Source organism: Aotus nancymaae, unplaced genomic scaffold (genome assembly GCF_030222135.1).
Source record: "Aotus nancymaae isolate 86718 unplaced genomic scaffold, 86718_ANA_hifiasm-v0.15.2.pri h1tg000030l, whole genome shotgun sequence".
Lineage (NCBI taxonomy): Eukaryota > Metazoa > Chordata > Mammalia > Primates > Aotidae > Aotus > Aotus nancymaae.
In genome coordinates this window covers 21,179,179-21,203,084 of record NW_026988443.1, presented here as the reverse complement: position 1 = coordinate 21,203,084, position 23,906 = coordinate 21,179,179, and the positions used below count along the sequence as shown (strand labels likewise).

Here is a 23,906-nt window from a genome sequence, read left to right as displayed (position 1 = left end):
TCCGCCGGCCGCTCTCGCTAGTCTCCTTTCTCTGTTATCTCGTAGCACATTCACAGGCCTAGAGCAGGGCACGCAGGCCAGTGCCCTGTAAGCCTGCCCTGTTCTGGCCCGGCCTTAGTGACCGCAGCATTCCAGCTCTCCCTCCCAGAGTTGGGAGCAGAGGAGAGGAAGGGAGGTCTAGAAATGGCTGCCCCGTTTCCCCATACATTGACCATCGTGAATATCACCTCCTTAAAGGGGCTCTCTGTGGCTCATCCCGTCTCGAGCAGCCACCATCACGTCTCAGCATTTATTGCTAGCTGATACATATCATAAAAATATAAATTCCACAAAAGCAGGGACTGGTCTGCTTCTCTCCCTGCAGGGTCCCAGGTTCTGGCACACAGTAAGCGCAGAATGTGTGCAGCCTCAGGTGCTATCGCAGCCCCCAGGGCATCATAGTCTGAACTTGTTCTGAGTATTTTTACTGTTGCCTCCCACTGATGCTAGTTCTTCCGTGTAACAGTCTGAGTCCCTTCAGTACCTGAATTCAATTCATGTTTTCTCAAGTGCTCTGATGAAGCCAGAGCGCCACCATCTTGGGGCGTTCCTTTTTAGGGATGGGAAGTATATGTCACTCCTTTTATGTGACTTAAATTATATCTTCGATAATATTTCATTCAGATCTGTTTGGATCCTGCCCATCTCAGCTTCAGTCCATTTCATTCCTTTACATTTGATCAGCAGTTACCGCCAACAGCTTCATCACAAATCATTCACAAAAAATGACCTTAATCCTGAAGTTTATTTATGGAGAGCACACTTTCTAGGTGCGTGGCAGATATGTAGGAAGCACAAGATGGGGTGTGGCCACTCTCTGGCGACAGATCTAGAGGTGAATGACTTCCTTCTGCCTGCCTAGAGATGACTGCCAGCATCGTGCACTCCCGGGAGAGGTGAGAAACTCCTCCATGCAAGCACTGGAACCTTCACAGTCAAGAGTGGCAACAGCTCCGGTTGCTGGACCTGGGCCTGTTGAATTATAATACACTGTGACTCCACACCTGGGCTGAATTTTTGCTGAGTTTAGATGAAATTTACCTGCTTCCTCCCCAGTCCCTATTTGTCCAGTTGGAATATTTGGTTGCGTCTTCCGGAGGGATCTAGTACGTTTAGAGCCTAGAAGTTGGATGTGTCAAAGGTCAGAGGAAAGAGCTCGAGCTGCGAAGCAAGAGAGATGGGGTGGAAGGTGGAATTCTAACTTCACCCCTTAATGAATGCTGCTTTTTTTTTTTTTTTTTTTTTTTTTGAGATGGAGTCTCACTCTGTAGCCTAGGCTGGAGTGCAGTGGCGCAATCTCAGCTCACTGCAACCTCTGCCTCCCAGACGATTGTCGTGCTTCAGCCTCCTGAGTAGCTGGGATTACAGGTGCCCGCCACCACACCCAGCTAATTTTCGCATTTTTAGTAGAGACGGGGTTTTGCCATGTTGGCCAAGGCTGGTCTCGAACTCCTGGCCTCAAGTGATCTGACTTCCTTGGCCTCCCAAAGTGCTGGGATTACAGGCTTGAGTCACTGCCCTAGGCTAAAAAATGTATTTTTTAAAAAAGACTAGTCAAGTGCAGGAGTGAGAAGGGGGTAAAGAGTAGAGCAAGGAGTTCTATCTGTTGCTTCTGATCATTTTGAACAAGTAACCTAATTCTCTGAAGACAAGTTCAGAGAATGGGAGAGACAAAAATCTCTTTGCAGGGTTGCTGGGAGGAATAAATGACATCACGAGTGAGTGTGTGCCAGGTGTCTGATTACAGAAGGTGTTCAATTAAGTAATCTGTAATCATTAATCAACCAATCAGTCACTGGTATTATTTGCCATCCATTCTCCGAGTGTTGCCAAGTTATGGGTGTGTTTTGCCAGCGTCCCAGCCGTGGGAAGGCTTCTGGCTGCCAGAGGCGAACCTCTCCGAGAGTATTTCCCCTCTCGCTGAGAAGCTGAAATGTGACCCGGTCTCTTTAAGGGCCAGGCGCCGGGATCCAGGCGGCGCGCCAGGGCTGGACTAACAGTCGCCGGCGTCGACTCGCGCAGGAAGGAAGCCGGGGCCTCTGGATCCGCTCGCCCGGCTATGCTGTTGCGGCCACTGCGGGGCTGGGCCGCTGGGGCGCTGCACTGTCTGGGGCAGGGGAGCCCCAGGAGCCCGCCCTCAGGCCCCAGGCCGCGGAGGGTGCACCGCGGGGCCTGGCCTCCGGGTAACGCGCGTCTTGGTCCCGCCTCCCAGGAGCCCCTAAGCGCCCCCCTACTCCCCGCCCCTCGGCTCCCGGAACCCGCCCGAGCCCGAAACCCCTCCTTCAAGGCGCGAGATTTCCGTCTCGGCTGAGGCGGGTGGGGGGCTGCGGCGGCGGCGGCCATCGGCCGGTACCCGGGCGCTAGGCCGCAGCTAGCGCGGGGGCCGTGGGGTCTGCGCCCAGCTCTTGTTCCGGGATGGGCAGAGGGGCTTTAAAGAGCAGGACGGACCCCCTGCCCTCTGGTGCGGGGGCTGCTCTGAACATTCTGGCCCAAACTCGGGTTTCCTGGCCCGATTTTTTCGGCCTTGGGGGCGATGGGGACTGGGAGCTGCCGTAAGCCGATTCTCCTCGCACTCTGGTGCCAGCGTCGGGGAGAAGGGGGTTAAGCTCCCGGCTGTCTCCTGCCCTCCCCGGGAGTGGGGACCCAATGAGAAACGGGCGATTCTTATAGCCCAGTTCTGGCATCCGATATCTGGCTGTTGGGAGACGCCTCAGAACCACCTGTGGGGCGGATGGGCAGCGATGCCCGCCCTGGGCATAGAGGAACACCTGGGTCCCAGGCCCAAACCCACGCCCGCTGCCCGCTCTTCCCCGTGCACCGCCAGTGGAGGCTGCTCTGCCTTTCCACTTGCTCAACACCCAGTCTGTGAAAATCTAAACACATGACATGTGGAAAATGCAAAATATAATGTACTGAGAGAACTCGAGCACACGGGGGCGGGGGAGCACGCAGCTACAGCCCAGGGTGGCACATAGGTGAGATGGTGGTATGTGCCTCCAACCTCGGAGGGCACCCAAAATGGAAAATATTTTTAGGCCAGGGATGAGCATACAAATTTGTTTTTGTAGTCATATAGCAAATTAAGGCAGAGGATAGTTATTTAAAAGCGAGTTTAAAAACTAATTTCCTTTCTTTTGTAGATAGAGAACAGGAAAAAGAGAAAAAATCAGTGGTAAGTCCCTCTTTTATGTGTACTCTCTAGGATAATTTTTATTTATTTTTTTGAAGATGAGAGAAGCAGAGTAAAGAGCAAAAATACAAGAGGATCTCCAGGGAGAAGGAACTCTGTCACCCTCCCAGGAGGGCACCACCTCTGTTACCAATTTCTTGTATCTTTCCCCAGAGTCTGCACAGGTAGGAGCATATAAGTATTTTTTTTTTTTTTTTTCTTTTTTTAAAGACGGGGTTTCACCATTTTGGTCAGGCTGGTCTTGAACTCCCAACCTTAGGTGATGCGCCTGCCTTGGCCTCCAAAGTGCTTGGATTACAGGCGTGAGCCACCACGCCCGGCCACACACAAGTATTTGTATCCTTCAGGTAAACTTGGGCTGTTAAAGCTTAAGGGATGATTGTGAGAGGATTTAAAAAACGCTCATTGTGTTATAGGGAAGGTCAGTTTCCTCTTGGGTTGGGTAGCCCAGATGTGAGAGAACTTCTGCCCACCACCACCCTCTCCCCCCAGTGCTGAGAATGGTAGGTGGGCAGGGGATCAGAGAGAATCCATGAGGGTCCACAGATGTGGGTTCAGTCATCAAAGTGGCTTTGAGATGCTGGCTCTGGGCTGGAGCTGTGACTGGTGTGAGGTTGAAGGTCGAAGGAGGGTCAGGTTGGTGTCCATGGGGATGTTGGGTGCTTTAGCTGGCTTGGGTAGGGAGCAATATTTTGGTCACCATCCAAGGCTCATTTCCTTAAGGGAACTAGAAGTCCCTAGCTCCTGTGGCTGGGAAGGGGGTGGCTTGGCTAGGGGTGGCAGGAGTACTTTGGCTGGGATCTGCAGAGGGTAGACAGTGTGGGCAGGCCCTCAGGGTACTCAGGGTGATGGAGAGCTCTCAGGAAGTAGTGAAATCACACAGAGAAGATTGAAATGCTTGAGACTAATGGAAGTTTGTTGAAATTAGGATATGCCAGTGAGTGCCATAGAAGGGGTGGGAAATGCCAAGTTGGGCTGGATGGTAATTAATGTATTAATGTATTATTTTAGTAGAGGTGGGGTTTCACCATATTGGCCAGGCTGGTCTCGAATTCCTGACCTCATGATTCACCGGCCTTGGCCTCCCAGAGTGCTGGAATTACAGATGTGGGTTTCATCTCTTAGTATTGGGATTATGGGTGATAGTTTCTCCTTTTTGATTTTCTCTATTTTCTTCAATGGGCATGCACTCCTCTTATAATATTTTTAGACATCACTTTAAAAAGAAATGTAAAGACTTCCTTTGCTTGCTTCCTGTTCCCCCTTCCATTTCAGGGGAACTTTGTGAGATTCTTCCTGCGTTGCCTGCTCTAAACTGGAGGGCAGATTGGCTGAGCTCATTCAGGGTCTGACATTCACCAACTCCTCAGGATTTCATGCTGGGAATAGGAACAAGTTTCTGGGAGAAGGGCTTATCTGAACAAACTGTTAAAATGCTTGCAATGAACAGGAAAGAAAAAAGGCTATGTAGAATGATGTCTAGGTTGAGCTCTTTTTATATATCTAGGAAGAGGAAAAGTTTTCTTTAAAGAACAGTAAAAAAATTAAATCCATTAGTGCCCTAATGGGGTCTTTTCATGCCCTTTTGTTCATTCCCTTGGGTTCATTTTGTACTTTGGGGCTCTAAAGGAGTGGGCTGGCAGGGACCCAGGATGGGAGGGCGGCCTTATGTTTCCTGGATATGCATTAGGATCAAGGTAAGAGGAACCTTCTCTGCCAGCTGACAGAGTTCTAGTTGCTGGGGAGACTTTAGTGGGGTGAGGTGAGATGGCCCACTGTAACCTGGTGTTTATGTCAGGTGTCACTGAGGGTCCATCAGAAGTCATGAGAAGGGGCCTGGATGTGAATTCTAACTGATTCTTCCCTTGCCAGGTCTGGCACTTGGGTAAGGTCCTAACGTTGCCCAGGTTTCTCTGGGTGCCTCCAACCTGAGTGCAAAGGAACAGGCTTCTATGCAGCAGGTTGGGCCCCTTTCTGACTGTGTGTGCCCTGGAGGATGTCTAATGTGTGTTCTTAAGAGCCATTTTGTCTTCTTATGTATTTGAGCTGCCTGTTCCCTCTGACCACCTGCTGGAGCCAGAGCCACTGGGCCTGTGTCATCAACACTGCCTGGCTGAACAGAGCTTGGTCAAAATCACTGGGCCACAGGTTAAAGGGCTCCAGCCTAGAGTCTGATTTAGAGGGTCTGGATGCTACCTGGTGCCACCTCATGTTTAGCCAGCTCCCCTGGTGCATCTGAAGCAGGCATCTGTGCACTAGACGTGGAGAAGCTCTGCTCCAGCCCCGGGGTGCCCAACCTTGCCCGCACATTGAAATTGCCTGGAGAGCTTTAAAAGTTACTGAGGCTTGGTTGGGCGCAGTGGCTCATGCCTGTAATCCCAGCACTTTGGGAGGCCGAGGCAGGTGGATCACCTGAGGTCGGGAGTTTGAGACTAGTCTAGCTGACATGGTGAAACCCTGTCTCTACTAAAAATAGAAAAAATTAGCTGGAGGTGGTGGCGGGCACCTATAGTCCCAGCTACTCAGGAGGCTGAGGCAGGAGAATGGCTTGAACCCAGGAGGCGGAGATTGCAGTGAGCTGATTGCTCCACTGTGCTCCAGCTGGTCTGTGGCTTCCCTGTAGAGACTTTTAAAAGGTCCCAGGTGGTCCTAGCGCATAGCCAGAGCTGAGAACGGCTGCCTCAAATACCTTCTCTTCCTAGGATGAGTTACTTCTAGGATGCTGCTTGGTCTTTGGTATAGGTAGGCCCCAGATGGCTTTCTCTGGCCCCTCCCACTAGTGCCATGAACCCCTTCCCTCCCAGGTGCAGTCAGTGTGAGCAGAGTCTAGGTTCAAGCTGTCCTTGCTTTATTGTCTTCTACAAACCTCATTTTTCTTTTCTGTGAAAAATGTTAGGACTTAACCCTTCTCAGTTTCTGGTGAGGTTACATGTGATAATGGTGTGTTACCCATCTCAGGGCTTGGCCTATGACAAGGTACTTAACAAAGTCTTTGCTCTTTTTTTTTTTTCCTTTTTGACACGGAGTCATGCTCTGTTGCCCGGGCTGGAGTACTGTGGCGTAATCTTGGCTCACTGCAATCTCTATCTCCCAGGTTCAAGCGATTGTCCTGCCTCAGCCTCCCAAGTAGCTTGGATTACAGGTGCATGCCACCACCCCTAGCTAATTTTTGTATTTTTAGTGGAGATGGGTTTCACCACGTTGACCAGGATGATCTCAATCTCTTGACCTCGTGATCCACCCACCTTGGCCTCCCAAAGTGCTGGGATTACAGGAGTGAGCCACTGCACCTGGCGTCCTTGCTCTTTTTTTTCTTCTCCCCTTCTCTAATACTTTCCAGTCAGTGACCAAGTGCTTTTTTTTCCTGTAAATCAGCGAATTCGAGTCTAGATATAACATACATGTGTTTCCTGGCCTCAAAGCCATTGATGAGGCTCTCATAAAGGAGGCAGGACACTGAGGTCTAAAATCTAATAGTCTGTGGGGTGGAACTAGGGAAGCGGGCAGAGCTGGGCTGGGCAGACAAGCTGTGTATGGTTTAGGAGTTGATGTTAAGGAGGGTCCAGTCTGAGGGGACGACTTGAGCCTGCCACTGGGGAGAATCGGCTTATCTGTTATTACTAACAATGGGACCTTTCCAGTTTCCTGAGGAGGGATTTTGGTTTACTTGTGAAAGTCTTGGACTGAACCAATTGTGCTGTTCACCTGAGCCTTTTTCCTAGCCATCATTCCCTGATGTTCCCCTAGGCACTTGATTTCTGACTGTAATGTGCATTTGTCTTTTGCCAGATCTGTGTCGAGGGCAATATTGCAAGTGGGAAGACGACATGCCTGGAGTTCTTCTCTAAAGCGACAGATGTCGAGGTACGGCCTCCACACTAGGTTTGAAGGAAGCTGAAAAAGCTTGATGTGATCGTTTATAGAAGGTGTAAACTAACCTTGTCCAATAGGACTATAATTTGAGCCACAAGTGCAAGTCACAGGTGTGGCTTCTAATAGCCTCATTTCTAATAGCCTCATTAAAAACACAAAAAGTGTTTTTAATAACATTTCTAATAGCCTCATTAAAACATAACATTTCTAATAGCCTCATTAAAAACACAAAAAGTGCTGAGTGTAGTGGCTCCAGCCTGTAATCCCAGCACTTTGGGAGGTGGAGGCAGGTGGATCGCTTGAGCCCAGGAGTTCAACGTGGTGAGACACCATCTCTACAAAAATTTTCCAGGCATAGTGGCACATGCCTGTAGTCCCTCCTGCTTGGGAGGCTGAGGTGGGAAGATTGCTTAAGTCCAGGAGGCGGAGGTTGCAGTGATCTGAGATCATGCCATTGCACTCCAGCCTGGGCAACAGAAGTGAAACCCTGTCTCAGAAAAAGAAAAAAAAAACCCCACAAAAAACAAAAAGGACATTTTATTTAATATAACATATACCAAATGTGATCATGTCAACATTTAATCAATATAAAAATCATCAATGAGCTATTTTGCATTCTGTTTTTTTATACTAAGTCTTTGGAATATGATAATGGTTGAGCATCTCTTATCTGAAATGCTTGAGTCCAGAAGTGTTTTAGATTTCAGAATTTTTCAGATTTTGGAATATTTGCATAAACCTAATGAGATATCTTGGGGATGGGATCCAAGCCAAAACATGAAATTCATTTATGTTTCATATATACATAGCCTGAAGGTAATTTTATATAATATTTTAAATAATTTTGTGAATGAAAGAAGTTTGTTTAAGTATTTATGTGTGGAATTTTTCACTTGAAGTGCAATAGCGGTTTTCAAAAAGTTTTGGATTCTGGAGCATTTAGGATTTTGGACTTTTCGATTGGGGATGCTCAAACTGTTTGTTTGTAAAATAAGTGTAACTTAGAGCATATCTTAATTTGGACTAGTCATATTTCAAGATCTTAATAGTTGCATGTTGCTCATGGCCACTGTATTGGACAGTGCAACTATGGACTGCGCCAAAGTCTGGTTAGGAAAAGAGTCTACGTGGGTAAGAAGGAAGGTCAGGCTATTGAGCAGGGCTGGAAGTGTGACATCAGAAATAGCAGTGTCTGAGCAGTGGGTATTACTATGCATAGGCAATTAATTTAATTTCTAGTTCATTTAAAGCCTGGTCACTAAAACTAACCTCAGAGATGTTTAAGAATCATCTCTACACTAAGACCTTGACCTGTCTTCCTTGTTCTAGATTTTCGTGATGTAATCTTCTCTATTTATGGCTGTCTTTTGTTACTACAGAAGCTATAATTTCTATACTTTCGTAGTCATTTTCTTTCCTTCTTCCCTTTCTTCCTTTCCTGTTTTTACTTCTATTAGAAATATATACATGGCCAGGTGTGAAGGCTCATGCCTGTAATCCCAGCACTTTAGGAGGCTGAGGTGGGGGGATTACTTGAGCCCCGGAGGTTGAGGCTGTGGTGAGCCATGATTGTTCCATTGAGCTCTAGCCTGGGTGACAGAGTGAGGCTCTGTCTCAAAAAAAAAAAGTAATATATATAGTTTGATAAAAAATAATAAACATTATATAGCCCTTGTCCTGATGTGTTCATTGTCCTTGTCCTCCCTGTGTCCTGCTGCTGTGCAGGAAAGAGTTAACAGAACAGGCCTAAGACTGCTGCCCTTTAGAGATGCCTGCTTGCAAAAGTGGTCTTTGGCTGGCATCTGGGAACTTAGATCTTGGGAGGGCCCCTACCATTCCTAACTGATAACAGTGGCTCTCTGCCTAAACTGTTTTTGCAAACAGTGTGGTTTATGCTAACACCTGCTTTCTCTTTGGGAGTCTGGAAGTTTGGTACATTTCAGGAAGTGGCTGCCTGCATGGCTAAGCACTGATGAAAACCTTGAACTCCCAGGCTCAGGCCAGCTTGCCTGCTAGACAGCATTTCACACGTATTGTCACATTTTGTTGCCTGGAGAATTCAGCGTGTACTGTGCACCCTTGGAAGCTTGTGCCTGGTTTCCTTCAGACTTTGCGCCCTGCTCTTTCTTTTTTTTCTTTGTTTTTTTTTTTTTTTCCTGAGGTAGAGTCTCGATCTATTGCCCAGGCTGGAGTGCAGTGGCACGATCTCGGTTCACTGCAACCCCCACCTTACGGGTTCAAGCAATTCTCCTGCCTTAGCCTCCCAAGTAGCTGGGATTACAGGTACCCACCACCATGCCTGGCTAATTTTTTTTGTATTTTTAGTAGAGATGGGGTTTCACCAAGTTGGCCAGGCTGGTTTCGAACTCCTGACCTCAAGTGATCCACCCGCTTCAGCCTCCCAGAGTGTTAGGATTACAGGCATGAGCCACTGCGCCTGGCCTCCTTTGCTGATCTTGTTCTGTGTCCTTTTGGTGTAATCCATCTTTGCTGTGAGTATGATTGTGTGCTGTGTCCTGTGAGTTCTCATAGATCATCAAACCTGGGGAGAAGGGGGGTGTTGGGGACTCTTGACCCCTGCCCTGAGTGATAGGACTCTTAATGGCACTTTAGAAGTGCTTATAGTCTCACTGAAGACCTTGGAGCTGACTAACAACAATGACAGTTAACATGCAATGGGTGTAATGCTGTTTGTCCAGCACTGTGTGAAGGGTTCATTGTAAATACTAAATGATCTCATCCTCACAAGAATAGTCCCTCTGAAGTAGGTACCATTTTTACCACAGTTGCAGATGAGGAAACCATGGCTCAGTGAGGTCAAGTGGCTTGTCCAGGGTCACTTGGCTGGTGTGTGGTACAGCCAGATCCCAGCCTAGGGTGTCTGGCTCCAGGGGCCACACCCTTGTTTAGTTCTTCTGTGGGATGAAGAGCTTTGCTGGCTTTAGGAAGACCACTCTCCCTTCAGATCTGAGCTCTGCGTCCCCTGACCTTCCCAGCGAGGTTATGCTTCCTGATGGAAGATCCTCTGGCCCCTCTGTACCTCTCTTTTATATCACTTCTTGGGATTTGAAAACTTGTTGGCTTCTGTGATTACCTGAGTAACGTCTGCTTCCCCTGGTAGGCTAAAGGTTCTATGAAGGCAGAGGCTGGGCTAGTTTTGCTATTGTTGTATTCTCAGTGCCTGGCATGAGTGTCTGGCACACAGTGGGCTCTTAATCAATGTTTGTTGGGTGACAGTGCTATGGATGTAGCACCCCTGAGCTGGGTCGGGGAGCAAGGCTGCCTGTGACCCAGCCTCTCGTGGGCCTGAGTGGTGTTGTGTATGCTACTTAGGGGCTGGGAAGAAGACCTAGAAGGGTAGGGAGTTTTCGAGGGGCAAGGAATTTTTTACAGAGGAAGACATATTTGAACTGGATTTTGAAGGATGTATAAGAGTTTTCCATGTGATGAAAGTTGATGTGAAGTAGAATAGGGTGGGAATGCTGGGCAGAAGAAACAACGTGAGCAAAGACTCAGAGGTGTGAAGGGTGGGGGTACTTTTCTTTTATTATTATTTTTGAGATGGAGTCTTGCTCTGTCGCCCAGCCTGGAGTGTAGCGTTGTGATCTCGGCTCACTGCAACCTTTGCCTCCTGGGTTCATGTGATTCTCCTGCCTCAGCCTCCCGAGTATCTGGGATTACAGGCATGCGCCGCCATGCCTGGCTAATTTTTGTATTTTTAGTAGAGATGGGATTTCATCATGCTGGCCAGGCTGGTCTTGAATTCCTGACTTCAAGTGATCTGCCTGCTTCGGTCTCCCAAAGTGCTGAGATTACAGGTATGAGCCACTGTGCCCAGCCAGGGTGGTTACTTTTCAAGAGTTCTACGTGTTGCCTGCAATTGGTCTTTTGTCACCTATGGCCCCTTCTCACATATACTCTGAAAGTTCCCAGATGGATCCTGACACTCGAAGATCTTGGCCCCAAGAGCACCATTTAAATCTCTTGTAGCATATACCTGCACACCCAGAAAGGCTCTCGCAGAGTCTGGGGTTGTCCCAGATTTGTGTGTCTAGACCACAGATGGAGGCTCTAGAAATGCCCGGCAGGGATCCTGATATGTGTCTGAAAACACACAGGATGCTGAAGAAATTGGCAGTAATTCTAAAAGGTACAAATAGGACCAGAGAGAAAGAATGCCTCCAAACCAGTGAGACAGGGAGCTTACTAAAGAAACATGGACTCTCAGCAGCCAGTGCACCCAGTGCAGTGATCCGAGGTAGGAAATGGAGGCAGGTGGCCTGCCAAGGCCCAACCCTGTCTCATGTCCCTCCTGGCTTCTCCCACCCACCTGCCAGCCTGATGTGGTGGGCAGGCAGAGCTGGGTTAGAGTACATAAAAGAGGGATGGAGAGAGCCAGCCCTGACCTTGGGGAGGCTACCAGGGCAAACAGAGAGGTAGGACGTATCTGTGCTTGGCATATTGGTACAGGGATGGATAGAGTTGTTCTCAGGTTGTTTCTGGAAGTAATGTGAGGAAGCCATGTCTAGATAGAGTTGTGACCTCACAGAGGTTGCTCAGCTATTTTGGCCCACCTTGGGCACCCAAATTTGGATAATCTTTCTTTCTTTTTCCTTTCTCTCCTCACTTTCTCCTCAAACTTACACATTTTTACAGGGTTCGGCATGGAGGAACAGCAGCTCTGATGTTTTTTCTTTCCTTCCAGGTGTTAACGGAGCCTGTGTCCAAATGGAGAAATGTCCGTGGCCACAATCCTCTGGTGAGTGGGTTGCTGGTTTCATGAACCCCTGGTTTCTCCTTAAGCACCTGAGAATGATGGTGCCTCTGCCTGAGCTTGAGCCTGCCCAGGCATCCTCTGCACTCTTAGCTGAGTTGGAGAAGACCAGGGAGGGACAAACAGAAAGTGGTGGCATGTTGGTGTTCTGAGGTCAAGGATTCTGAGGCCTGAGTGGCTGTGCACAGAGCCCAGGGACTTCCCGTTAGCTGTCCCATACTATTCCCAGTGGCTGATCTTAGCCACTAGATGTGTCCATTTCTTGTTACTCATTCCAGCCCTCCCCTCCCCTATAAGAAACACATCAGAACCCAGGGCTTCCCAGTCTTAACCCCTCAAGGACCTATCTGTAAGTAACCAGGATCCTTGGTGGACCCCTGACTTGGGTTTGCAACTTAGCCCTGTCTAGTAACAGGGACTGCCTCTGGCTTACCTGGAAGCCGCCCACCTGCTTTCCCAAGGCTGAACCTAGCAACAGGGGCTGTAGTATGCTGCGTCCCTTCCTTCACCATCCCCATTTCGAGGTTCTGCTCTGGCTGCTTGAAAGAGATGGATAGAATCTGGGTCCTGCAAGAGAGAGCTTTAAAAAGGGATGTTGGTTCTGAGCTCCCATCCCATGATGTAGGGATTATTAGTCTCATTTTTCAGCTTAGGAAATTGCACTTACATAAGTTGCCCGAGGTCACACAGTTAGTAAATGGACTTGGAAGCCTGTGCTGCCCATTGATTGATTGATTGATTGATTGATTGACAGAGTCTCACTCTGTCACCAGGCCAGAGTGCAATGGCACAATCTCGGCTCACTGCAACCTCCGCCTCCCGGGTTCAAGTGATTCTCTTGCCTCAGCCTCCTGAGTAACTGGGACTACAGGCATGTGCCACCATGCCTAGCTAATTTTTGTATTTTTAGAAGAGATGGGGTTTCACCGTGTTGGCCAGGATGGTCTCGATCTCCTGACCTTGTGATTCGCCCGCCTCAGTCTCCCAAAGTGCTGGGATTACAGGCGTGACACACTGCACCTGGCCATGCCCCCTGATTTTTAGCAACACAATTGGCATCACCTGTGTGGTTCATTAGACTCTGAGTTCTACTAGGAGCAGGGACTGTGTCTACTTTGTTTACTGTTATTTGCTAAAACCTAGGTACACTGCCTAGCACTTAGTAGGAGCTTGTGCATTCATCCATTCAATCAACCAATATTCAGTGCATTTCAGCCATGTGGCAGACACTGTTCTGGATAATACGGCAGTGAGAAATTCAAAGGCCTTGGCGGGCGCGATGGCTCATGCCTTAATCCTAGCACTTCGGCAGGCCGAGGTGGGTGGATCATGAGGTCAGGAGATTGAGACAATTCTGGCCAAAATGGTGAAACCCTGTCTCTACTAAAAATACAGAAATTAGCTGGATGTGGTGGTGCATGCCTGTAATCCCAGCTACTTGGGAGACTGAGGCAGGAGAATTGCTTGAACCCGGGAGGCGGAGATTGCAGTGAGCCGAGATTGCGCCACTGTACTCCAGCCTTGTGACAGAGTGAGACTCTGTCTCAAAAAAAAAGAGAAATTCAAAGCCCTTGTTCTCTTGCCCCTAATATTCCAGTGTGGAGAGGCAGAAGACAAACATATAATCCGGTAGGTGGTAATAGGATCTAGGAAGAAAACTAAAGCAGGTGAAAGGATGTTTCTTAAATAAGGCAAAACCTCTCAGTCTTTGCATAAAGAATCCTGCAGAGACAATAACTTCTCCTCTGTGCACATGGGAGAAGATGGAATGCCAGGTGTCTTCTTTGGATGTAATAAAGAAACCTCTGAGACGTTCTTATTCTCTAGCAGCCAAGGAGGAACCGGGCTCAGTTATGAAGTAAGACAACTAGAGTTGCAGATGTTGGGGATCATAGGTGACATTTCACAGGACAGAATCACAGCCTCAGAAATCAGTGTGCTTGATACAGATTGCCTTTCCAATGAGCGTTTTCTAATAAAAAATGCAATAGAAGTAGCTATTTTTATACAAGTTTCCACTCTAGACCAAAAGCAAAATTGATACTTTTGTGAAAAATCTCAATTCATCACTTTATCTGAATTGGTTTTCTGATGCAGAAGGGTGACTGTTTCTGCAGCCATCAGGCAAAAGGGAGTGTTTCTCCTTGCCTTTATGAGATTTTCTTTCAACTGCAATTAGAGGAGTCTGCACTTCTGAATGAAGAGCACTGGAATTTCATTAGTTTGCATCAAGAGAAAAATGAAAAGCAAAAATGAGGCAAAGTCTGGGTGTGGTGGCTCATGCCTGTAATACCAGCACTTTGGGAGGCCGAGATAGGAGGATCACTTGAAGCCAGGAATTTGAGACCACCCTGGTCAACCTAGTGAGACCCCGCTTCTCTAAAAGAAATAAAAATAAGTAAAATTAAAAATGAGGAAAAGAACAGAACAGGTTTCTTAGCAAGTGTACGCTGGAGCATGAAGTGTTTTGCATGTAGAGGGGATAGAGAGTGATTGAGTAGGTGGGTGGGCTTCTGTTTTACATGAGATAACCAGGGAATGTGTCTATGATAAGGTGCCATTTGGGCAGAGGCCTAACCTTGAGGGCATGAGCACTGTAGATATCTGGATGAAGAGTGTTTAGGCAGAAGGCCCTGGGGTGGGACCATGCTTGGCCTGTTTAAGAAACACTAAGTAAGCTTATGTGATCGGAAGCTGACCAGGCCAGAGTAGCTTTTTTTTTTTTTTTTTGAGTTGGAGCCTCACTTTGTCACCCAGGCTGGAGTGTAGTGATGCAATCTCCGCTCACTGCAACCTCCGCCTCCTGGGTTCAAGCAATTCTCCTGCCTCAGTCTCCTGAGTAGGCTGAGGAATGGATGAGAGAAGGCCTTGTGGGCTATCATGAGGGTTTGGATTTCATTCCAAATGCAATGGGAAGCCACTGGAAGGTTCTGAGCCGGGGAGTGGCAAGAAATGATTTAGGTTTCAGGGACTCACTTGGGTGGCTGGATAGAGAACAGACTACAGAGGGCTCAAAGACCATTCATTGAATGACTTGAATGCATGTTCCTTGGTGATTTTATTTTTTGAATTTCCAAAGAAAAGGCATTTATTTTTTACAGTTAGGATAGCTGAGAAGTCCAAGGTTGAGGGAGTGCATCTGGTGAGGGCTTTCTTGCTAGTGGGGAGTCTTCAGAGTCCCAAGGTGGTGCAGGGTGTCACATAGTGTGAGGGGTGGAGTGTGCTAGGTCAGCCTCTCTTCCTCTTTTCATAAAGCCACCAGTGTAAGATAACCCATTAATCCATGAATAGATTAGTCCATTCATGAGGGCTCTGCACTTATGATCCAATCATTTCTTAAAGGCCCCACCTGCTACATAGTGCCATATTGGGGATCAAGTTTCCAACACATGAAATTTGGGGGACTCATTCAAACCAAAGCATTATTTTACAGATTATCTTAAAGAGCTTCACTTTTTTTGAAATTTAAAACTTATTTGTTTGGAGACAGGGTCTTGCTATATCACCTAGGTTGGAGTGCAGTGGCACAGTTATAGCTCACGGTAACCTTGAACTCTAAGGCTCAAGTGATCCTCCTGCCTTGGGCCTCCCAAAGTGCTGGGATTATAGGCATGAACCATTGCACTTGGCTGTCTTTTCTTTATGCTAGAAACATTCAAATTATTCTCTTCTAGCCTTTTTTTTCTGAGACTGAGTCTTGCCCTGTCACCCAGGCTGGAGTGCAGTGGCATGATCTTGGCTCACTGCAACCTCTGCCTCCTGGGTTTAAGTGATTCTCTTGCCGCAGCCTCCCAAGTAACTGGGATTGCAGGCATGTGCCACTGTGCCCAGCTAATTTTTTTGCATTTTTTGTAGAGATAGGGTTTTGCCATGTTGCCCAGTCTGGTCTCGAACTCCTGGCCTCAAGTGATCTGCCCACCTTGGCCTCCCAAAGTGCTGGGATTATAAGCATGAGTCACTGTGCCTGGCCTCTTCTAGCTATTTTGAGATGCACAACAGGTTATTGTAAACCATAGTCACTCTACTGATCTAACACTAGTGTTATTTCTTCTATCATACCATATATTTGTACCCATTAATCACTTCTCTTCATCCCCCTCTCTCCCCTACCCTTTCCGGCCTCTAATAACCAGTAGTACACTCTGGAACTCCTGGTCTCGGGCAGTCCTCCCGCTTTAGCCTCTGAGTAGCTGGAATTACAGTTCAAGCCACCAAACCCAGCAACTCTCTATCTCCATGAGATCCATTTTTTTTTAGCTCCCGCATATGAATGAAAACATATGATATTTGTCTTTCTGTGCTTGGCTTATTTCACTTAACATAATTACCTCCAGTTCCAACCATGTTACTGCAAACGGCAAGATTTCATCCTTTTTTATGGCTGAATAATATTTCATTATGTATATATACCACATTTTCTTTAACCATTCATCCATTGATAGGCACTTAGGTTGATTCCATGCTTTGGCTATTGTGAATACTGCTGTAACAAACACGGGAGTGCAGATATAGTTTTAATATACTGATTCCCTTTCATTTGAATATGTACCCAGTAGTGGGATTGCCGGATCACATGGTAGCTCTATTTTTAGTATTTTGAGGAACCTTCATACTGTTCTCCATACTGGCTGTATTAATTTACATTCCTACCAACTGTGTACAAGGGTTCCCCTTTCTCCACACCTATTGCCTTTTTGATAAAAGTCATTTTATTTTTTGAGATGGAGTCTTGCTGTGTCAGCCAGGCTGAAGTGCAGTGTGGTGATCTTAGCTCACCACAACCTCTACCTCCTGGGTTCAAGCAATTCTCCTACCTCAGCCTCTTGAGTAGCTAGGATTACAGGTGTATACCACTATGCCCAGCTAATTTTTTTGTATTTTTAGTAGAGATGGGATTTCACCATGTTGGCCAGGCTGGTCTTGGACTCCTGACCTCAGGTGACGCACCCACTTCAGCCTCCCAGAGTGCTGGGATTACAGGCCTGAGCCACTGCGCCCGGCCTGGTAAAATCCATTTTAACTAGGGTGAGATGATATCTCATTGTACTTCTGATTTGTTTTTCTCTGATTATTAGTGATGTTGAACATTTTTTAAATATATCTGTTGGCTGTTTTTACATCTTTTTTTTTTTTTTAAATAGATGGGGTTTCACCATGTTGGTCAGGCTGGTCTTGAACTCCCGACCTCAGGAGATCCACCTGCCTTGGCCTCCAAAGTGCTTGGATTACAGGTGTGAGCCACCATGCCCAGCCTGTTTTTACATCTTCTTTTGAGAACTGTCTATTCAGATCTGTTGCTAATTTAAAAATCAGAATTTTTTTTCTACTATCAAGTTGTTTGAGCTCCTGATATATTCTGGTTTCATAACCACATCATCCTTTGTCAGATGGGTAACTTGCAAACAGTTTCTCCCATCCTATGAGTTATCTCTTCACTTTGTTGCTTGTTTCCTGTGAAGCTTTGTAGCTTAATGTAATCCCACTTGTCTGTTTTTGCTTTAGTTGCCTGTGCTTTTGGGTCTTACACAGAAAAACCTTCACCCAGACAATGGCCTGGAGCATTTCCCCAGTGGTTTCTCCTCGTAGTTTCATTGTCTCAGGTCTCATATTTCTAAGTCTTTAGCCCATTTTTGATTGATTTTTGTGTATGGTGAGAGATGGGGTTTAGTTTCATTGTTCTGCATATAGTTATTCCGTTTCCCCAACACCATTTATTGAAGAGATTGTCCTTTCCCCATTGTATGTTCTTGGCACCTTTGTCAAAGATGAGTTGGCTGTAAATGCCTGGATTTATATCTGAGTATTCTGTTCCACTGGCCTTTGTGTCTGTTTTTATGTCAGTACCAGGCTGATGTGAGTATTATAGCATTTTGTTAATTTAATCTTTTTCTAGAGACAGGGTCTTGCTCTGTCACCCAGCCTGGAGCACAGTTGGCATAGTCATAGCTCATTGTAACCTTGAACTCCTGGGCTCAAACGATCCTCCTGCCTCAGCCTTCAGGTAGCTGGGACTACAAGTGTGCACTACCATGTCTGGCTAAATTTCCTTATTTTAATTTCTGTAGAGACGAGGTCTTGGTACGTTGCTTAGGCTAGGCTCGAATTTCTGGCCTGAAGCAATCCTCCCACCTTGGCCACCCAAAGTGACAGGATTATAGGCAAGAGCCAGTGTGCCTAGCTGTTACTATAGCTTTGTAGTACATTTTGAAGTCAGGTAGTGTGATGCCTCCAACTTTGTTTTTTTTTTGCTTAGGATTGCTTTGGTTGTTTGGGATCTTTTGTGGTTTCAAATCCATTTTAGGATTTTTTTACTATTTTTGTGAAGAATATCATTGGTATTTTGATAGAGATTACATTGAATCTGTAAATTGCTTTGGGTAGTACTGTCATTTTAACAATATTAGCTCTTCTAATCCATGAGCATAGAATATCTCCATTTTTTGTCTGTTCTCTTCAATTTCTTTCATCATCATTTTATAGTTTTCCTTGTATAGATCTTTTGCTTCTTTGGTTAAATGGATTCCTAGGTATTATACGTTTATTTATTTATTTAGAAACAGGGTCATACTCTGTTGCCCAGGCTGTAGTGCGGTAGTGCAATCTCAGCTCACTGGAGCCTCCGCCTCCTGAGTTCAGGCAATTTTCATGCCTCAGCCTCTAGAGTAGCTGTGATCACGGGCGCATGCCAACACACCCAGCAAATTTTTTGTATTTTTGGTAGAGATGGGGTTTTGTCATGTTGGCCAGGCTGGTCTTGAATTCCAGGCCTCAAGTGATCTGCCTGCTTCCACTTCCCAAAGTGCTGGGATTATGGGCATGAACCACTGTACCCGGCCAGTATTTTATATTCTTTGTAGCTATTGCAAATGGGATTCCTTTCTCGATTTCTTTCTCAGATTGTTCACTGTTGGTGTATATACATGCTACTGATTTTTGGATGTTGATTTGTATCCGTATCCTGCAATGTTACTGAGTTTGTTCATCAGTTCTAACAGTTATTTGGTGGAGTCTTTAAGGTTTTTTTTTCTTTTGGTAATTTCAACTTTTATTTTAGTTTTGGGGGGTACGTGTGCAGGTTTGTTACCTGGGTATATTTCATGATGCTGAGGTTTAGGGTATGATGGATCCCGTCACCTAGGTACTGAGCATAGTACCCAATAGGTACTTTTTCAAACTTTGCCCCCTCCCTTCCTCCCCACTCTAGGAGTCCCCAGTGTCTATTGTTGCCATCTTTATGTCCATGAGTACCCATTGTACCCAATTATAAGTACTCACTTGAAATGAGAACATGCAATATTTGTTTTTCTGCTCCTACATTAATTAGCTTAGGATAATGGCTTGAGTCTTTAAACTTTGCTAAGTGTAAGATCATATTGTCCATAAAGAAGGTTAAGATGACTTCTTCCTTTCCAATTTGGATGCCCTTCATTTCTTTGTCTGGCATAATTGCTCTGGTCCTCTGGAGACTTCCCATAGGCTTCTATTATAGCTGTTACCGTACTGTCCTATAATTATTTTAGTGTCTGCCTTTGTCCACATTGCTGTCAGAGCCCCGTGATCATGCTGGGTTCATCTCCAGCTCCAACTCTGCCTGTGTAGGTTTCTTGAGCTGTCTTTCAGTGCCTTGTGATACCAGGGTCCTGCAGATGCCACTTTGACAGAAAGTGTTGTGTTTTCCCTTTTGCAGGGTCTGATGTATCACGATGCCTCTCGCTGGGGCCTTACGCTTCAGACGTATGTGCAGCTCACCATGCTGGATAGGCATACTCGTCCTCAGGTATGTTTCAGAGGCTCAGTTTCAACCTTCTTAAACATTTTCTTCAGACTTGGGGTATGTGATTGCCAGGAAGGGAAACTTCACAAGGAAGCCATGCTGGGCCTTCAGTGCTCTGCAGGCCTCTCTGTCTGGGGCCAAGGTTTCTGGCTCCTGTGGTTCCCTGCTGGCCAGCATCCAGTGCCCCCACCCACAAACCTCAGCCAGCCAGGTGGACCCCTCTTGCCAGCATTCTGAGCTCACATCTGTATGATGTATCACATCTGTATGACGTATCACTGCTGGGCTCAATGCCTTTTAACTCAGTTCTTCTCAAAGTGTAGTCCCTGGACCAGCAGCAGAAGCATCACCTGGAAACTTGTTAGAAATGCACATTTTCTGCTGGGCACAGTGGATCACGCCTATAATCCCAGCACTTTGGGAGACCGAGGCGTGCGGATCACTTAAGCTCAGGAGTTCAAGACTATAGGGTCCAGCCCAACAGGGTTCTGTGAGCCACTCCTGGCTGGTGCGGAGATGAGAAATTGTAGAAATAAAAGGCACAAGACACGGAGATAGAGAAAAGAGAGTTTGGGCCCAGCGGTCCACTGCTACCCAAATCGTGGAGACCAGCAGTGGCCCGGAATGCTGGGACTCTTGTCACTTTTATTGAGTTGCAAATCTGGAGGCAGGGTAGGTAGGGCGTGGTCTTGGTGGTCGGAGATTAGGGGCAGGGTAGATAGGGCGTGGCAGTGATAGGGTCAAGTACATCAGTGTCATTCAGGTAGGGGCTCAGGAATTTCTGGCACCTGAAGTAAGGTAAGGAGCATAATGCATCAGCACTTTTTCCATACTTATCAAGAAAGAACTAAAACATTAAGGTTTATATTACTATTACTGATTATCTTTTCTAAGAAGAAAGGAACCAGGTGCAGAAGCAGAACATGAGAATAGACATGGAACGTGACCACCGAAGCACAGCATGACATAGAGACAGTTAACCCCTGATGTCTACAGGCCTGCCTGATAGCCGTCAGGCCTACCACAAGAGCTTGGAGAAGCAGAGTTTTCTCCAAACTTGCCCAGGAAGGAGATATCTCAGCCATTTTGGACATCTCCTTCTCTAACTGGCTAAATGGGGTGCTTTCACAGCGCCGGCGCTGCTGCACAGCTGAGGCGCCCTCCAGCAGCCCTTATGCGGGCGTGAGAGAGGGCTTAAAGCATCTTGCCTTAGTGTCATTCATTTCACAGTGTCACCCCAGGTTCACACTTCCGACCTGAGAGGCATTAGTAAAAGAATTAAGATCACCTACGAATAACTAAGATCACATATGAATAACTAATAACTACTACGGTTATATTTCTGGTTACTTTCTTCTTCATTATTTATATGGAGATAGGCTGAGGCCTTTTGCTCATGCCTCAGCACTTATGGGATCTTCCCCCTACACAAGACCGGTCTGGCAAACATGGTGAAACCCTGTCTCTGCTAAAAAATACAAAAATTAGCTGGGCATGGTATTAGGCACCTGTAATCCCAGCTACTTGGGGAGGCTGAGCCAGGAGAATCACTTGAGCCCAGGAGGCGGAGGTTTCAGTGAGCTGAGATCATGCCACTGTACTCCAGCCTGGGCGGCAGGGCAGGGCTTTGTCTCAAAAAAAAAAAAAAAAAAAAAAAAAGAATAGAAGAGAAATGCACATTTTCTGGTCATATCCCAGACCTGCTGAATTAGAATTTCTAGGGATGAGGCCCTGATCTGTGTTTTATCAGGCCCTCCAGGTGACTTGAATGCATGCTTTGTTTGTTTTCATATTTGAGAACCACTAATCTAACCTTCATGGGGTCTGGCTCTTAGTTCAAATTCTTGAGACAAAGAATCTGATTGCTTCAGCTTGGGTCAGGTGAACAGCCCTGTTTCAATCAGGTGTTGGGGACATGACCCAGGGCACAAAGATGGCTGCTTAGGCCTGTTCCATCAGTGAGGGTGCATCTAGAGACAGTCTCTTGGAAGAAAGGGGACTGAGGAGGTCCTGATCAGTGCCTCTGTTTCAAAGCTGTAAGCACAACCTATGATGCCAACTTTAAGCCTCTTCATGAAGGAGACAGACTATCCCTACAGCCAGTTAACATTGGCATGGGTGTGGGCTGGACAGTTCGATCCTGGTCTGGGTACCTGCAACAATAGCTATTATTCTTTTATAAGTCTGTCTTTTAAATTTGAAAGACGTGAGTGGGACCTTTTTGGTGAATAAGAATTTCCATCTCCCCAAATATCTGTCTAAATGATACAAATCCACAAATTGGAAGATCTGAGGTTAGCGCATTCGCCTTTGCTAATTCGCTTTTCCTGGAGCAGACACTCAATTGCAAACCTAAATTGTCTCTGATAATATCTGAATAGGAGTGGATGAAAATGTGCTCCTCTATTTAAGGAAATCTACCTCAGGAGGCAGACAGAGACAGACAGACAGACCAGGAAGGATGAGTGGAAGGAGACAGGGATGAATGGTAAGCTAGGAAGTAAGGAAAGAGAAGATGAAAGAATGGAAAGGAAGATGGATGGACAGAGGATGGATGAACAGAGGGACAGCAGGGAAAGGGAGGAAGTGCCTCGGTTATGGCTTTGAATCTGCCTTGAATATGTTGGTCCAGGTCCCTTGGGTGCTGTGGGCCATGGCCAAGTGAGAGTAGTGTTTGCCTGGCATCAAGGGTCAGAGTGGGTGCCTCTTGCTTCCTGGAAGAATGCTGGACAAAGGGCAAGATTGTCTGCGGAGGGTGTGAGCATCCTGGCAAGGAGGGGCGCTGTCAGGCTGTCTTCCTCCCTCTCGGGCATTGTCCTTCCCAGTTTCTAAGGGCAAAGCCCCCAGAACGTCACCCCCATCTTGACCTTCGTGGGGCTGTACTTCATGCATGCGGTCCCTCTGCTTAAGCAAAGTCACCCTAATAGATCCGTGGTAGTCACTGCATGTTGCCTCAAGTGGACAGCATTGGACAGTTTTTTCAGTGCTTGGCTGTGTTCGAGTTGAGCCTCATCTCTCCCATCAAAGAGGTGGCTGCTGATGAGCCCTCAGCCTTGGCATTGCTGGGCCATGCATGCAGCTTTGGGGTGTGGGGCAGGTCAGGGTGAAAGGAGAACACAGCCTGAGCCTGGTGGCAGATATGGCTTCTCCACCTGGCAGGGGAGTGAAGAGGTCCTCCTGCCTCACTCTCTCTGCCCCCTTGATTCTCATATTCAGCAAAATCCCCAGGCAGTGGGAGTAACAGACATTTTTCAAGGCCCCCTGGCTGTCTCCTCTTCCCCTGAATTAGTGATTCTTTTTTGTTTTCCTTTAGATGTCATCTGTACGGTTGATGGAGAGGTCGATTCACAGCGCAAGATACATTTTTGTAGAAAACCTGTACAGAAGGTACTGTAGTTTGCATAATTGATAATTTATTAAACCATGAATTTTTCAAAATGAAATAGAAACTTGTTTATTCGATTGACAGATACGGAGTACCCATTGTTTTCTCAGTTATCCATTGCCATAGCAACGTGATGTAACAGCCACTAATCCTCAGGGCAGACAGCTATCTGCATTCATTACCCAGTCGGCCAGGGTGGTCACCAGGCAACTCTGCTGACCTTGGCTGGGCTCAATGAGATGTCTGGGGATCAGCCGATCTAGGATGGCCTAAGCAAGGGTGACTGGGGGTGGCTCATCGCTCTTCCTCTTGCCTGTCACATCCTTCTGGGACCAGCAAACCAGCCCAGGTGTCCACTTCTTATGGTGACAGAGGGCAGAAGCAACAGCAGAGATGCAAGGACATATTTTTAGGCCTCTGCTCCAAGCTTGCTAATATTCCATTGGTCAGAGCAGGTCACATGGTCACATGAGCCTGGGTGGAAAGGTGGGAGGGTCCAGTGAGTTACACAGCATGGTGCAAGGCTATAGGGAAGGGTAGAGAGTTAGGTGAATCAGTCTACCACAGTGTGCATCACATTCATTGTGTTTTTCACTGAAAGTTTCCCTCATGAGAGCAGATTGTCATATATACCTAGTTAGGGGGCTTCTGGTGGCCTGTCAGTGCCAAGGGCTCAGGCATGGGACCTTCCATCCCTGTGCTCAGAGACTGCTGATTTCTAGGGGTCTTGGGGAAATGGGTTGCAGGCCCCACCTGTCCTTGATGTAAGCTTGGGATGCTGCTGTTCCTCCCTCACAGAGCTGTTCCGATGTCAGTGCTGGAGTCCCTTCCTCTCACTCTTATCTGTAGCTGTCTTCCTAAATGCTACCAT

General features: G+C 46.9%; 1 protein-coding gene across 6 annotated transcripts in view; it reads left to right on the top strand.

Annotated features, from left to right (window-relative positions):
* The first annotated feature begins 2,083 nt into the window (after window positions 1-2,083).
* TK2 (thymidine kinase 2) overlaps window positions 2,084-23,906 on the top strand; it is a 45,703-nt gene continuing 23,880 nt past the window's right edge. For 3 of the 6 annotated variants that reach the window (XR_010344850.1, XM_012468304.2, XM_012468303.2), the window contains exons 1-6: window positions 2,099-2,222; window positions 3,180-3,211; window positions 7,019-7,093; window positions 11,808-11,861; window positions 19,564-19,653; window positions 22,964-23,037. Coding sequence is in view for 5 of the 6 variants with exons in the window: in XM_012468304.2 (XP_012323727.2) it covers window positions 2,099-2,222; window positions 3,180-3,211; window positions 7,019-7,093; window positions 11,808-11,861; window positions 19,564-19,653; window positions 22,964-23,037 (449 nt within the window). In the remaining variant the exon portion in view is untranslated. Of the gene's footprint in view, window positions 2,223-3,179; window positions 3,212-3,300; window positions 3,394-7,018; window positions 7,094-11,807; window positions 11,862-19,563; window positions 19,654-22,963; window positions 23,038-23,906 lie in introns of those variants that run through there. The other 3 variants (XM_012468301.2, XM_012468302.2, XM_012468305.3) reach the window with 3 other exon arrangements.